General features: G+C 44.7%; 1 protein-coding gene across 1 annotated transcript; it reads left to right on the top strand.

Annotated features, from left to right (window-relative positions):
* The first annotated feature begins 321 nt into the window (after positions 1-321).
* Positions 322-15794, top strand: si:dkey-56f14.7 (engulfment and cell motility protein 1). The gene is made up of 7 exons (XM_063199904.1): positions 322-459; positions 4083-4228; positions 5826-5938; positions 8040-8147; positions 10737-10819; positions 13019-13096; positions 15585-15794. The coding sequence occupies exons 1-7, from the start codon at positions 322-324 to the stop codon at positions 15792-15794; spliced, it is 876 nt and encodes a 291-aa protein (XP_063055974.1).
* The last annotated feature ends 380 nt before the right edge of the window (positions 15795-16174 follow it).

Genomic DNA, 16174 nt, shown 5'->3' with positions numbered 1-16174 from the left:
GTGTGTGTGTGTGTGTGTGTGTGTGTGTGTGTGTGTGTGTGTGTGTGTGTGTCTGCGTGCGTGCCTGTGTATTTGCATGTGTGTGTGCGTGCATCTCTCTCTCTCTCTCTCTCTCTCTCTCTCTCTCTCTCTCTCTCTCTCTCTCTCTCTCTCTCTCTCTCTCTCTCTCTCTCTATCTCGCTCTCGCTCTCGCCCTCACTCTCTCTCTCTGTGTATGAGAGTGGATGAGCAGTAGAGAAAAACAACACTTTTCCTCACCCCACCACCTGGTGCCACTCTGTACCCATCACAGTAAAATGGTTATCTTCCTCCCAGTAATTTATGACTGGCTCTGGCACCAGAAGGCATCTGACAGTGGAGTGCAATCTGCAATCTGCAGTGGACAGCCTGCAGGAAATCAAAACATCATATGTTCAAGGCATCAGACAGAATGGAAATGATGACACCCAGTGCGAATGGGTAGGATGGCATGAATAATCTAGATGTTGAAAAGGCAAAGGAATTTCTTTAACCCATTTTAACCTGATGCTGCGTATATGTTGTTTGACCTTTGGTGCTTGGAGTGACGTACTGTATACGCTGCAGTCAAGCTCTTGAGATTTCAGTTTTTAAAAATCTGGGTATGTTAGAGCTGAGTGAACACATTCTAATTCAAAATGAGGGTTCTAGCTTTTAAATGCAACTCATTTCATGTTTTTGTGGGCTTTGGAGGGTGAGATATTTAGCTTTTTATAGGCAGAGGGCACCTTTTTCCATGAAGGGCTTAGGCATTCAGCGGGCAATTTTTGCAGGTGCGTTACGCCCATTGAGAGTAAATAGAATGGAGGCCAAAATTCTATTTCATTGTTGAAGCCAAGTTGGAGCCAAGGTTGGACCCAAAAAGACCAAAAAATGGCCAAATCCCATTCATTCCTATGAGAGACATAAAACCCTGTATCTCCCTTAAATGCCACTTCAGGGGGATAATTTTTCGCTCAACTAGTAGGTCCCCTTGCTCTCCAACTTACCAGGGTGGTGATTTTTTTGTGGTGATGTTTTGTTTTAGAGAGATATTAAAAGTTAAATTGACCAATGAGCATCAGAACATGGTTTGATTGACCGTTAGAAGTCTTGTTGTTGTCCAATCAGCACCTGCGTTTGGCGTTGCTAAGGTGGAATGTAAGTTGGAATGTTCCCAAATCTGGCTTCAAAGCGTTGAATGGCAAATAGCGTTGATTTGGCGTCCATTCTATTTACTGTCAATGGTTAGGCCCAAAATGGGTTAAAGAAATGTTGGGCTTTAAGCCTCTATTTTCTTTTCTTTTTTTTTGGTCTTTTTGACTTTATTTATGATAGGACAGTGAAGGTGATGACAGGCAAGCGAATGGGGAGAGAGAGACGGGGAAGGGCCGGCAGAAGACCTGGGCCAGGAATCGAACCCGAGTCAGCCGCGTGGTAGACGAGTGCCCTACCGTTTGGCCACGGCAGGGCCTAGCCTCTATTTTCAATGAGACAGTGTGAGAAGAGACAGGAAGCGGGTGGGGGAGGATCAGGAATCGAACTCGAATCACCAGCAGGACAGTGTGGTACCTTAGCTGTCTGAGTCATAGGAAAGGAAAACAGTACAGGGGTGCATTTCTCGAAAGCGTAGTTGTTAGCCAGTTAGCAACTTGGGTAGTTGGCCAATGGGAAATTGCATTGCAAACAACAAAATAGCTAATGAAGTTAGCAACTATGGTTTCGAGAAACGCACACCAGTACTTCTTATTGTTATAGATGCTATGATGTGATAGAGGGAGGTGGAGGTAGGTGGAGATGTTAGGCAGTGTTTGTTCTGATCTTTTGCGTCGCACTCATTATCAATCTCCACACGTCCTCAACTGCACCCTTCACAAGAGATTAAGCTGAAAGCGCAACCTTGTGTGACTCTCATTGTTCATTAAAGGCGCAAAATTAGATTAATGTCCCGAATACAACGCACAGGCCTGAAAGAGCATGCCCCTAGTCGACTTCACAAATCAGTTCAGCACTCACACAAGAAAAGAAACAAAAATAATATATAATTATTTTTTATTGGTAATTCTATTGTTGTGTGCATGTCTGGAAGACGGGACTTGGGAGTAATATTTTTGTGTGAGAGCAGCGTGGCGTATTTGATTGCGGCTGATCTGTTTATTGACCATTATAGTGATTGCTCTAGGACTTCCAGGCAGTGCAGTCCAACCCCTACCCCCACCTCAACCCCTTCCAGCCTAGACCAACCCAGCCCAACGTCCCCCTTCCGGGGGCTAGGCCCAGGACAAACTCATCTGAAAGGGCCTCCGATCCAATACATACAACAGAATTATGACCCAATTCCATTTGTCCACCTCAGACCCGCCCCCCCCCACACACACACACACACACACACACACACAGACACACCACCACCCCGTTGCTCCCCTGACCCCACCCTCTGAGCAACACCACCCACCGAATCACCATTGTCAGCAAGCTCATCCATCCTGCCTCTCCATCCACCCTTGTCTCCGCCCCACCCCACCCTCAGCATGTTGATCCCCCCATGCTACCGAATTATCACAGTGGCTGACAGGGCGCCCGCTGGTGCCCTAATCCCCATATATCCCCTCCAATCCACTCGCCTGACAAAGGTCATGAAATGTAGCCCAGCCAGGCATCTGCCCCCATCTGCACCCACTGGGACTGACGCTCTCTCCATCTCTAGCTCTCTCTCTCTCTCTCTCTCTCTCTCTCTCTCTCTCTCTCTCTCTCTCTCTCTCTCTCTCTCTCTCTCTCTCTCTCTCCCTCTCTCTGTCTCTCTCCCCATCACTCTCTTTATGTCTCTCCCCATCTCTCTCTTTATGTCTCTCCCCAATCTCTCTCTCTCTCTCTCTCTCTCTCTCTCTCTCTCTCTCTCTCTCTCTCTCTCTCTCTCTCTCTCTCTCTCTCTCTCTATGATGCACAGCGCTGGCATCCCTAGAATCCCCAGGGATAATGTCCTGCTCGGTAGCTCTAGAGATCTGGGTCACTTCTGTTTGTTCAGGGCAGACGTGCAGAATAGATATATAGAAATCTAATTGAAAAATGTAATAAAGCAATAGTCATCTTTCATGTTGCTTTTCCATTGCTTGGACATATAAAATGTATTTGCCTATGTGTATTGGCTACCGGAATACAAAAGCAAAGCACAGAAAATGTGGACCCTGTATGAAGAATGGGCTCTGAAGATTCACAGCTGATGACAGCATTAAAGGGCAGCTGTTAACATGTCATGGTGGTTTTCTGACAGTGCCAGGGGTCTCAAATATAGAAAAGCATCTGCACAGGCAGGGAAGCTGACAGGGGGGGACACATGGGTATGTTGTCCCGGGCCCAGGGAGAGGAGGGGCCCAGAATTGGGTCCTCATTCGATTGTATGTTTCAGGTGGGGGGCCCTTTCAGATGATTTTGTCCCGGGCCCGACCAAAGCTGTCAGCGGCCCTGTGAAGAGGTGATGGAGGGAGAGGTGATGAAGTAGAGTCAGTGGGTTATTTGTGAAGCCAACAGGGGGTACTAAGGGGTCAGGTATCCCAGGCCCAGGGAGAGGGGTGCACTGAATTGTCTGCTCATTGCATTTTTGGAATTGGGGGTGTCAGACGACTTTGTCCCACCCAGGCCCAACCAAAACTGGATCATCAGGATCCAGTTGGTGTCAGCCTCCAAAAGCATCTGAATTTACGGCACATGTGTGTGTGTGTGTGTGTGTGTGTGTGTGTGTGTGTGTGTGTGTGTGTGTGTGTGTGTGTGTGTGTGTGTGTGCGTGCGTGCGTGTGTGCGTGCGTGCGTGCGTGCGTGCATGCGTGTGTGTTCTGAGTGAATGTTTCAGAAAAAGACTGTACATTCTTGTATCAGTATGTTACTTTTTGCTGCACCGTGTGTGTGTGGTTGTGTGGGATTTCTGTCAATGTCTTAGCATATGATTAGTTTAACTGCACATTGTGGAGAAGCAATTTCAAACATCTGTGCTAACCCAGTTACATAGATTTTTGACAATAAAGTACCCTTGACATGACTTGACTTGACTTGACTTGAATGTTGTTTGTTCCTTTCCCCTGCTCTGCCAGGTGCTGATGGTGGAGCGAGAGCAGAGCATGCAGGCCCCCAGCATCCAGCAGCAGCCCAACCCAGAGGAGCGGCTCGTGGCCGGCCATCGGCCCTCCCTCAAGTCGGAGAGGATGAACTCGGACGAGCACCAGTCCCGGCCTCTTACGTAAGCAGACGAGTCCTTAAGAGCTAACATGGCGGTACGGTATGTGGCGACCGTGCTGTGTAGCTAGAATATCTTATTAGCACATTAAGTTTTCATGCTTCTGAGAAACACACAGTGTTCCCTTTTCAAGGGCTGAGAGGGTTAAGTGTATTAATAGAATAAAATAGACAAGAATGCCATGAAATGCAATGCAATGCAGTGCAGTGCAGTGCAGTGCAATGCAATACAATACAATACAATACAATACAATACAATACAATACAATACAATACAATACAATACAATACAATAGACCAGAATATGTTATAGTTAACTTACAGCCAACAATATGGCATAAATGCATGCATGTGTATTGTGTGCTTTTTTACTTTTACACACGTTAAGGTGTTGACATATACGTAATGGTTTCTTTTACACACGCGCGCAAACACTCACACTCACACTCACACCCACATACACACACACACACACACACACTCTCTCACACACACACACACACACACACACACACACACACACACACACACACACACACACACACACAAGCAAACGCACACATACACGTATGCATGCAAGCACACCCAGGGACACGTACACACACACACGCACACAACAAGGCTTCTGCCTGTTGCTCCAACCTTCCTTCCTTTCACACCTCCTCTCCTTTCACTCTCTCCCCTGCAGAGGAGACACCAATACCAACACCTTCTGCTTCCAGCGTCCTCTTTTAGCATGATTACTGCCACTCACCCCCTCCAGTCTTATGCCTGGCTGCCATGCTACATGCTACACGGATCCATTGACTTTCACTAGCTTAGCGACATATTCCCTCTTTTAACTTGTCTTAAAGCAAGACAACGCTTAACATGAAAAATAAGACACTTTACCACCTTTATAAACCCCAGCCAACGATTTTAACTGTATTAAGCCCCAAAATAGTGGCATACCCCTTTAAGTTTGATCCTGTGATCAAGGAGGACTGAACACATACACACTGTATACACAGAATACACACTGTAATAGTATAGTACATATTTACACTGTACTTCCAATTCAGATTCTATTTGGTCCCACTCAAAAAGAGGGTTGGTCCGTGTAACGTTTCCTGAGTAAAGTGTTGTCAATATTTTGTACAAATTACGAGCTGTAAAGTTGAAATTGCACTAGCCAAATGCAGAATTTTACACTTACTTTTGACTACACTGTATAATATGAGTAATACGACTGTCCATAGTGCTGTAAATACGGTTTACTCTGAAATATTGACACCCCATTCTTTGCTGGACAGCAGCAGTGTTGTTGGGAAACTGGTTTGCATCAATGTACGTGTTTTACATACTGTGTGTGTGTGTGTGTGTGTGTGTGTGTGTGTGTGTGTGTGTGTGTGTGTGTGTGTGTGTGTGTGTGTGTGTGTGTGTGTGTGTGTGTGTGTGTGTGTGAGTGTGCGTGTGCGTGTGCGTGTGTGCGTGCATGAATGCGTGCGTGCATGCGCGCGCGCACGTGTGTGTGTGTGTGTGTGTGTGTGTGTGTGTGTGTGTGTGTGTGTGTGTATGTGTGTGCGCGCGTGTGTGTGTGTGTGTGTGTGTGTGCATTCCAGTGAGCTTCGTGAGAGGATCCAGCCGGAGGTGACGGAGCTGATCAAGCAGCAGCGCCTGCACCGTCTGTGTGAGGGCACCTGTTTCCGCAAGATCAGCGCACGCCGTAGACAAGGTGAACCACCTCAGACAGACATTGGTATCGCAAATATGCTTTAGCAATTAAGAATGAAGGGGGGCGCTGTGGTGCAGCACGCTAAGACCCCCACTTGGGCTTGCATGCCCATGGGGACCCAGGTTCGAGTCCGGCCTGGGTGATGTCCCAACCCTACCCCCATCTCTCTGTCCCACTGATTTCCTGTCAATCTCTACTGTCCTATCGTCAATAAAGGCACAAAAAGCCCATAAAAATATATTTTTAAAAAACAACAATTAGCCCTATAAGTGTTATACTATACAGTAGTGTGCTATAAGAATTTTATAGTGTTGCACTATACTGCCCTACAAAGCCAAAGTGCAGTGGAGAAGTATTGGGGTGGGGAGCGCAAGATTTTCCAGTTGTTTTGATCCATTTCAGCCATAATTGTAAGTTCCCTGATTTTATGTCACGTTCTGCATGAATTTGTGAAATCAATGGCAAGAGTATATTTAACACCCCACACATATTCATATCTATCTTACACATAAGGTATGAATGGGCACTTACAGTAGGACTTAACCCCTCTTACTGAGCCTACTGTATATAACGCTGAGGAAGGACTCTGCCCAAAACGTTTGTTGGCGAATAAACAAAAGAAAAATCTGAAGAGTGCTGCCCTTCGCTTCATTCACCCTACTGTATACAAATACAGTACATATAACTTTTACCCCCCACCCTGCCCCTCCTCATCTTTTTGTATGTAGGTCAATACAGGATTACTGTATATATTTTGACTTTATCACCCCACCACTGGAAAATGATTTGCTTTGCATTGCTTGGGCTTCGCAGCAGAAACCATTATTCTGTATGTGACAAGCAATTGCTTGGGTGTATTTTTCCTAAACCCATTTCTACAGTACATGTGTACCTCTATGGGTCCATTTTTCATATTTTTTTTTCTTTTAATCTAAAAATAGATAAAAACAATACTCTAGTCTAGATGTTGAGGAGTGTGTGTGTAAGGGAGGTCATCATTCATTGATGATGATGATGATGATGATGATGGTGGTGATGATGATGATGATGATGATGATGATGATGATGATGATGATGGTGATGATGATGATGATGGTGGTGGTGGTGGTGGTGGTGATGATACAGCAGCTGAGAATCCTGACCTATATTTGTGTTCTTGCCATGTGAGCGGATGACACTGTATTACTGTATTTCTAAATATTCAACACAGTGGATGATAATGACACACTGAAAATGTTAAACTCTCTTCGCCTGATGGATTGTTTTGTTTAGTTCTGTTCTGTGTTTTGGGCCTTTAGCTGACCCATCCATTTTTTATGATTTCTCGACATGCCCTAGCCTTCTGCCCACGCACAAATACAATATTAATGAGATTGTGCTTTGAGTACCTGTTCTACAATGCTCATTTGCACATGCAACGTGCCATGTTTGTTTGTAGACATGGCCTCTATCTCCTCTTGGTGGATTTTCATTCTATTCAAAAACAAAACACCAGGCGTGCTGTGGTGCACTGTGCTGACACACCATGCCATAAATCAGGCATGTCAAACTCAGGACCGGCTGACAAATTTGGCCCACAGAACCATTTTATTTGGTCCGCGAGATCATTTCAAAATTGTGTGTTACAGTTGCCACCATTAATACACCGAAAATATGATTTGGAGGCAACTTTTTTGTGCATTACATGAATTATGAGTGAATTCAGACTAGTGTAACATACATACTACCACATAGAAGTAAGCTATAGTATATATGACGTGAATTTGTTATTAGTCTTGCTTCAAGTATTGAGTGTATGTACTGCATGCACAAATTTCTGTGCAGTTTTGAATAAATATTGAGCTCTGCCCACGACTTCATCCCAGATTTTGATTTTGGCCCGCTGAGAATTTGAGTTTGACACCCCTGCCAGTGCCATAGAAGATTTTTTTAAAGAAAGAAAAACAAAATGAGCCAATAATCTTACTTTTCCTCATGCAGATAAGACGTCTTTGTAGACATGGGGCCATCTGCCTCCTATTGTGATTTTTTTATTCAATGAACAGCAAAACACATTGAAGTGGTAGTAGTAGTAATCTCACTTTCTCCTTTCCTCCTGTAGATAAGTTCTGGTACTGTCGTCTGTCTCCTAACCACAAAGTCCTGCACTACGGCGATGTGGAGGAGAACACCCAGGGCCAGATCCCCCACGACTCCCTGCAGGAGAAATGTGAGTATGCTGTAGCTCAGTGATTTTCAACCTATGGGCCGGGGGCCACTGGTGGGCCATGAAGGTATTCCAAGTGGGCCCTGAAATCATTTTCTAAAACTGATAATCACATTTTGGTGTGTCACATTCTGCTGTTGATTTATTTGAGTTTTATTCTTAACACATTGAATACCGGCGGTGCTCACGGAATTATGTCGTAGAATACCAGCGTTCTAAGCCCTTTTTTACGTTTTTTTGTAGACTCACAGCTTATTATGTGATAGGGCCACTGAAATATGTTATGACTCGTTTGAAAGTGGAGACGCTGCCCTCTTAGTAGGTGAAAACTGTGTGTCTCTACGAGCTTTTATTGCCGAGTAAACCCACGCTAAACCGAAGTGGGTATCCATGGAATTCAGCTACAATCGGAGATATTGAGGTTTTTGTGAAGGGTGCGCTTCTTCAGAATGTGACGAGTTTGAAAGGGGATGAGTTGGTTTTAATCACAATTTGGTGCAAGGTTAGCTCTGACACACATCTTCCTGCACGTCAAGACACGCCTCCTGCTCTAAACCACTACGACACCGGCAATCAATGCCCTTCGAAATCCACGTTTTTCACACAGACTGAACACAAGCTCTTTGCACACATGCAGAAGGTCGGACATTTGCTAAAATAGTTCCCGATGACTCCCGAAATAATAGCCCAACATTGACAACAAATCCCAATGATATGATGCTTAGATGTAGCCCATCCGATCCATATGTAGCCATCTATGCTAGCTTCTGGCTTTTCACATACAGGAAGACAGTTCAACATAGGGGTGAATAATCAAATAAACTTATCTGGTTGGCGATCAAACTTCTAAATCGGAGCGCATTACTCCAATTACAATTCGGGTGCCATTTTGATCCAAGGAGCTGGTAAAGGTCTAGGTAGCAAGCCCAGAAAGTTCAAGATACTCCTGGCACGATATACAATGGTCTCTGTGTTTACCTATTGCGTGAAGTCAGACACAATACACGCTACCGATCGTGGGCTACTAGGGAAACAACAACATAGCACGATTCACGAATACGGCAGCACACCTCCTGCTCTGTCACATTACGACACCAGCAATCGATGCCCTTTGAAATCCCCGTTTTTCACGTGGACTGAACACAAACTCTTTGCACACATGCAGAGGGTGAGACATTTGCTAAAATAGCTCCCGATGACTCCCGAAATAATAGCCCAACATTGACAACAAATCCAAATGATATGATGCTTAGATGTAACCTAGCCCATCCGATCCGAATCATATGCGGTGGCAGATGGACACTCCCAACTGAGATCGCTCCCGGACGTGTAGTCCCAGGTGTTTCTATCACTCCCGGACGTGTAGTCCCACCCGGATCGATAGTCTGGCTAGTGGGAGCGAGCCGACAGGGGAGCGTCCTGCGTTGGGAGCGACAATCAGGGAATCATGATGTAGCCATGCTAGCTTCTGGCTTCTCACATACAGGAAGACACAGAAACTTATCTTTTTGGCGATCAAACGTCCAAATCGGAGCGCATTACTGCAATCACATATCGGGTGCCATTTGGATCCAAGGATCTGGTAAAGGTCTAGCAAGTCCAGAAAGTTCAAGATACTCCAGGCACTATACAATGGTGTTTACCTATTGCGTGAAGTCAGAGACAACACAATGCTACAGTGACCGTACTAGGGAAATCAATGCAGGCAGCGCGATAGGCGACATGGGTTGGCATCCAGACATCTTGGTAAGTTAAATTAAAATATCCAAATCATAACACTCAAACATCATAACAATCAAACAACTTTGGACTGCAAATGTTGTCATTTATGTCCATCACAGAGCTACCAAAATCACATATATTGTCCATTGAAGGGTGTAGATTCAAAATATGATATTTAAATTCAAAAACGTATTTTTGCGTTTTGGTATACAACGCATGGGCGTGAAAGACGCATTATTACGTCGTCGGTACTCAATGTGTTAATTGGGTCAGAGGTGGGCCCCGAACATTTCAGAAAATTTCAAGTGGGGCCCAAGTTGAAAAAGGTTGGGAACCCCTGCTCTAGCTGTTTGTGGTGGCATTTGCATACAGTAGCCTACATTGATTATTGTAGATGGTGCGGTAGAAAATAAAGGATTGAATTTGACATCGATTAAGCAGTGCGGTTTCTTTAGTGTGGATTTTGTTGTCTATTGGTTTTGGCAGCAGACAGAGTCTCGTTAATCAAAGCTGTGACAATATTGCCAATAATGTACGCCTTGAGAAAATAATGAGCATTGTCTGTATTATATCTGACCATGCCACTGGTTCACCTTTGCTCATAAAGAGTATTATCAAACTGTCACATTAATCATCAGATCGTTAATTAATGCCTTTAGGGAAGCCATTTGGGGGGTGGGGGGGTCAGTTGTCCTGGGCCCAGAGAGATTTATAACATTGTATCCTCATTATATTTTCTGTATTGGGTGAGGGGGCCTTTCAGATTACTTTGTCCTGGGCCCAGCCAAAGGTGTCAGAAGCCCTGACTGCCTTACTGCTCTGATCCATTAAATATAACACAGTCATTTGTATTCTTTGATCCGTGATCAGTGAACGTCTCGGATATCAAGGCCGTGCTGACGGGGAAGGACTGTCCACACATGAAGGAGAAGGGTGCTCTCAAGCAGAACAAGGTGAGACTGCCCCTTTCCATCCCACCACAGTATTCACTCACAGTATTATGGTAGGGACACATAGCAGGCGAAGCAAGCGAAGCGAAGAGAGGCAAAATCCAGCCGTCATCAGGTCGTCGCGGCGAATCAAATGGAATGGAACAGTTATGTTGCTGCTGATTTGATTGGGCCGCGGCAGGCGAATTCGCTCCTGATTTGCATAACATTAAACTTTCTTTAATAATTTCGCTTCGCTTCGCCCCTGTTCGCTTGCTTTCGCTTGCCATCGCTTGCCTTCGCCTCTCTCATAGGAATGAATGGCAAAGTTCGCAATTTCGCGTGTATGTGTCCCTACCATTACAATATGAGCACCACAGAAAGATACAGAAACAAGAACATATGAACACACGTGGAAGGTTCCAGGAGGAGTATGTACTCTATTTGTTTTCTTTTTTTATTTGTTGTTTATTCAAGGAAGTATTAACTGAGCATCCAGCTCATTTACAGCGACACCATGAGACCAATGAATTAGATTTAAAATTAAAATGAGACAGACAAACTAAAACAGAAGAAGTCCAAATTGTTTGTAACGTTAGTATATAGCTTACATACTGCAGCCTGCTTTTCTTGAGTTATGCAATCCATTTAGTTGATTTTCCATTGGCTGGCTGTCAAGCCTTGGTTAATGAACTTGTCAGGGAACTTTCAATCTTGGCCCATAGAGGGAGCAGGAAACCAAAAGTTGCATAGTGAAGCGTTTAGTAGTGGGGCATTACTCTCCTAGAGTCCCAACAAAGTCTAGAATCGCCACTGCAAACAGGAGTGATGCTATGCTACACTTTCTGATTAGGAACCCATCGCATTCCTCTACATGATTGTTGGCACCAATAGCAGATGGCTTGGTTGCATTGTCATTTTTTGTGAGCAGGATGCTGTAGCTGCAAGTCCAAGCTGGGTGTGTGAGCGTGACTCACGATTCACACCAAAAACAGAGACTCAGCTGGGCATCACACACAGACGCACACTTGCGCACTCGCGCGCACGCACGCACACACACACGCACACACACACACACACAGACACACACACACACACACACACACACAGACAGACAAACGGCCCTTAAATCATTAGCCAGATTAGTCTAGCCAGCTGGAAGGATGGGTAGCAGGATAGAAGGATAGCAGCAGCCGTGCGGTTGGTCATGGGCAGTGGCCTGGAAATGTGAACGGAGATTCATTCTTTCATAGTTTATTCTCTTCCTGTTAAGAACTGAAAAGGAACGACTGAACAAGTAAAGTAAAAAAAGTCTAAAAAAGAAAGACAATTTCTTTTCTATTCATTTGTTTTGAGAAACACCACTGTTGCTCGGAGGAAATTCAGCTGTGCATTTGTTCAACTTCCCAGCAGCACCAACTACTCAACTTAACAACTGAACAGGAATGACTGAACAAGGAAAGAAAAAAAAGGTTTCAAAAAGAACAAGAGGCACCATTTCTTATTGTTGTTTAGAGAAACGTCACTCTTGCTCTGAGGAAATTCAGTTGTGCATTTGTTCCCAGCAGCACCAACACATCTCCATTTTTTTTTTTTTACTGTGACCCAATATTATATGATTGGAGTTCTGACACGAGCCGCATCACCCCACCCCACCCCACCTCAGCGTCCTTCACGTCCTTGTTTTTGCGAGTGAGCATCCTGCCCCTGTCTCCTGTCTCCTTCCCCTGTGGGGGCCGAGGCTGGACAGGTGAGATGGTGACAGATAGACCATCTGCTGCAGCGCACACTCAACCGGACATGTGCAAATGGAAATGTGCAGTGGCAGGTGTGTGTGTGTGTGTGTGTGTGTGTGTGTGTGTGTGTGTGTGTGTGTGTGTGTGTGTGTGTGTGTGTGAGAGAGAGAGAGAGAGAGAGAGAGAGTGTGTGTGTAAGAGAGAGAGAGAGAGAGAGAGAGAGAGAGAGAGAGAGAGAGAGAGAGAGAGAGAGAGAGTGTGTGTGTGTGTAAGAGAGAGAGAGAGAGAGAGAGAGAGAGAGAGAGAGAGAGAGTAAGAGAGAGAGAGAAAGAAAGAGAGAGAGAGAGAGAGAGAGAGAGAGAGAGAGAGAGAGTGTGTGTGTGTGTTCGTGTGTGAAGTATAGGGGGTAAGGAGAGACAGATGTATTCCAAGTAGTGGTGGTCAGATGCGGGTGTGGGCTGATGCGACTGTCATCTACTGTTTTCAGGAGGTGCAGGAGCTGGCCTTCTCCATCTTGTATGAATCAGAGGCCAGCCTCAACTTTGTGGCGCCAGATAAGCACGAGGTGAGAGCTCTTTCCATTTGGGAATGTGTCTGGGTGGGTATGTGTGAGAATGGGAGATGTGTGAGGGAGTGAGTGTGTGTGAGAGAGAGAAATGAAAAAAGGGAGTGAAAATGTGAGAATGAGAAAGGGGTGGGTGAGAATGCAGTTGCTGCTCAATCTTGAGATGTGCCACATGCTCTGAAACATATATATAATCACATATGATTGGTACTCAAGCAGTCCAAGGGTCCTCTGTGTATAAGGGTCGACCGATATATCGGCCGGCCGATATATCGGGCCGATATTTGCGTTTATTAAGTGTATCGGTATCGGCCGATACGCAGGCGGTTTTTGCCGATACGCCCACCCCGAGATTTTGACTACAGACGGGCAGCTATGTTGCTGGCAGACCCGCAGCACGCTGCTGCGTCACCCCTCCCCCTCTCATTGAGTAAAGTAAACAGCCTTGCAGGCTGCCACAAAGTTTTAGACTTTCAGACGCATAATATTTTAATGTGGACACTGAATGACAAGGCATGTGCATGCAATAGGCCTAAAGGGAGAATGTTTCAGTTCCATCCATTTTCTGTAGGGCCTACTAATTTTAATTCCCTGGTTCATTATCCAGTCAATAATCACCACCATTTGCCATCTTTTACCTACCGTTGTAACTGTCTACCGTGTCTAATTTCCACCGCCTTTCAAAACGTGCATTTCATACCGTCATTCATTTATCAACTTCAATCTATTAGCGACATCTAATAGGTAGCAAACACCACTTGCAAACTGGCTAAATTAAAATATTGTAAACCATTTCTGTAGCATTTAACCAACCAGTTCTTCCAACGAGGGTAAACTACTGTTTTTATTTCCCTGGTTCATTGTTCGGTCATTTATCACCCCCATTTGCCATAACTCTTACCTAGCGTTGTAACGAGTGTCTTCCAGCATGTTTCAGTGTACATTTCCACCGCGATTCAAAACGCGCATTTCGTAGCGTCATTCATTTATCAACTTCCATCTGTTTAGCGATCTCCAATGAGTAACAAACATCACTTGCAAACTGGCTATTTCAATTCATAGAAGTTTATTTGTTTAGAAATACTGTGTAAAACATTTCTGTAACATTTAACTGACCAGGTCACCGGCATGCTACCACTTCCTCGTTCAGCAACAAGTGAATGTTCCAATCTGTGTAAAATAGAGGGGTGTCCGGGTGACGGACCAAACCATTTTGAACAGGGGTGTTTTTGATGGTGGGATTCTTTGCAATGTATTTTATAATATGATGATAAGAACATGGTTTTACTTGTCTATGTGTTATGTTTGCATTTCTTTGGTTTGTTATTTTGGGCTTTGGTTTGTAATTTAATTTGATTTTTTTGGCCCTAGTAAATCAAGTACAACTATACAGGTGAAAAAATAGGCATAAATATTTAAACCCATAATAATCTTCGGGTCATCCCCAACATTTTTCAAATTTACAGTCACGCTCTATGCTATTGTACCACTGTCAAGCCACAGTCCTTTGAATTTTTAATGCCTTATGTATACCTTTTTTAGGTGGCTATAATGAAAAACTTGAAAAACTAGTTTCTCAGTGTGCTTTTTAGGCCTACATGACAGTTATTTTCCTGTTATTTGTGTTATAAGGTGATGGGATAGGATTTTTTTTAAAATGATACAGTACTGATTTTTGTCATTTTTAACACTTTTTAACAATATCGGTATCGGCGTATCGGGTATCGGAAATCGGGTATCGGCCAAGGGTGATGGAGAAAATATCGGTATCGCATCGGCCATTAAAAAACCTGTATCGGTCGACCCCTAGTCCTCTGTGTATAAGGGTTGACTGGGCAGAAATTCAATTGACTTAGATTCTAGACAACTGCTGCAGAACTTCAAATCTTGAATGAAGTAGCTACCTATGAGGTTATAGCAACATTTCAAGTCTTCAGTGTTTCCTGCTGAATTTTCGTTAGTGGTGGTGGTGGTGGGGGTTAGCCAGTATCAATAACATGTGACTATCATCATAAGAAAGACTATGTTGAGCAGTGTCATATGAAATATGTTATTGAAACTCAAAAAAGTTTTGGTTAATGAAACTTTAGAAATGACATTCACAACACACAATCTTTATCTTTCAGGGGACCTAGTCAAGGTGATATGTGTTGTTAAGATGGGCGTCTTGGCAGTGAAGTGTTGGAGGAAACCCTTTTTTGGAAAATCTTTTGACTGATTAATTATGTTCTCGCAGTACTGGATTTGCAATGACGTAACGTAGCCCCATAATGCACGCCATACCATCTGAGGCACGGTGTACGAGTCATTTAGAGGTTATAACCATAGTACTACTCCACTATGACCTAACGCAGGGCCTTTAGTAATGCACTACGACTCGGGTCATTGCCATTCTGATAACAACAAATGTATAACGCCGCGTGTTAATGGGTTTAAGTGCCATATCTCCAGCATGTCCTCTGAGTGCCACTTTGTGTTCCCTTCTCAGTACTGCATCTGGAGTGACGGCCTGAACGCCTTGCTGGGCAAAGAGATGACCAGCGAGCTCACCAAGTCGGACACAGAGACTCTGGTCTCCATGGAGATGAAGCTGCGGCTGCTGGATCTGGAGAACATCCAGATTCCGGAGGCCCCTCCCCCGGTCCCCAAAGAACCCAGCACCTTTGAATTTGTCTACGACTACAGCCAACAGACTTAAGAGGAAATCAAAGAGAGACAGAGACTGCCAAACAGTCCCTCACCCTGAAACACTTGTCAAAGAGCACTTCATGGACTTTAGGAGTCGTTTTGCTTGAGGTGCTCTTATGGTAAAATTCAGTTGTGAAAAAAAAGGAACTCTACAGCAATCTGCAGGGTCGCTGACAGCTTTGACCAGGCCCAGGGCAAAAATCATCTGACCAGGCCCCTATCTCAATGCACAAAATGTTATGGGGACCCAATATGCCCCCCCACCCCCGCCTCTCTCTGGGCCTGGTACAACTGACCCGTATGTCCCCTATTCTCAGCGAGCCTGGCACTCTCAACAAGTCCCTTGCCCAGTTCCCCTTGCCCTTGCTCTCCTCTCAATGTCCTTGTTCT

The sequence above is a fragment of the Engraulis encrasicolus genome, chromosome 5 (genome assembly GCF_034702125.1).
Source record: "Engraulis encrasicolus isolate BLACKSEA-1 chromosome 5, IST_EnEncr_1.0, whole genome shotgun sequence".
Lineage (NCBI taxonomy): Eukaryota > Metazoa > Chordata > Actinopteri > Clupeiformes > Engraulidae > Engraulis > Engraulis encrasicolus.
The sequence above is the reverse complement of the archived record's forward strand: the minus strand, read 5'-3'. Positions and strand labels throughout refer to the sequence as shown.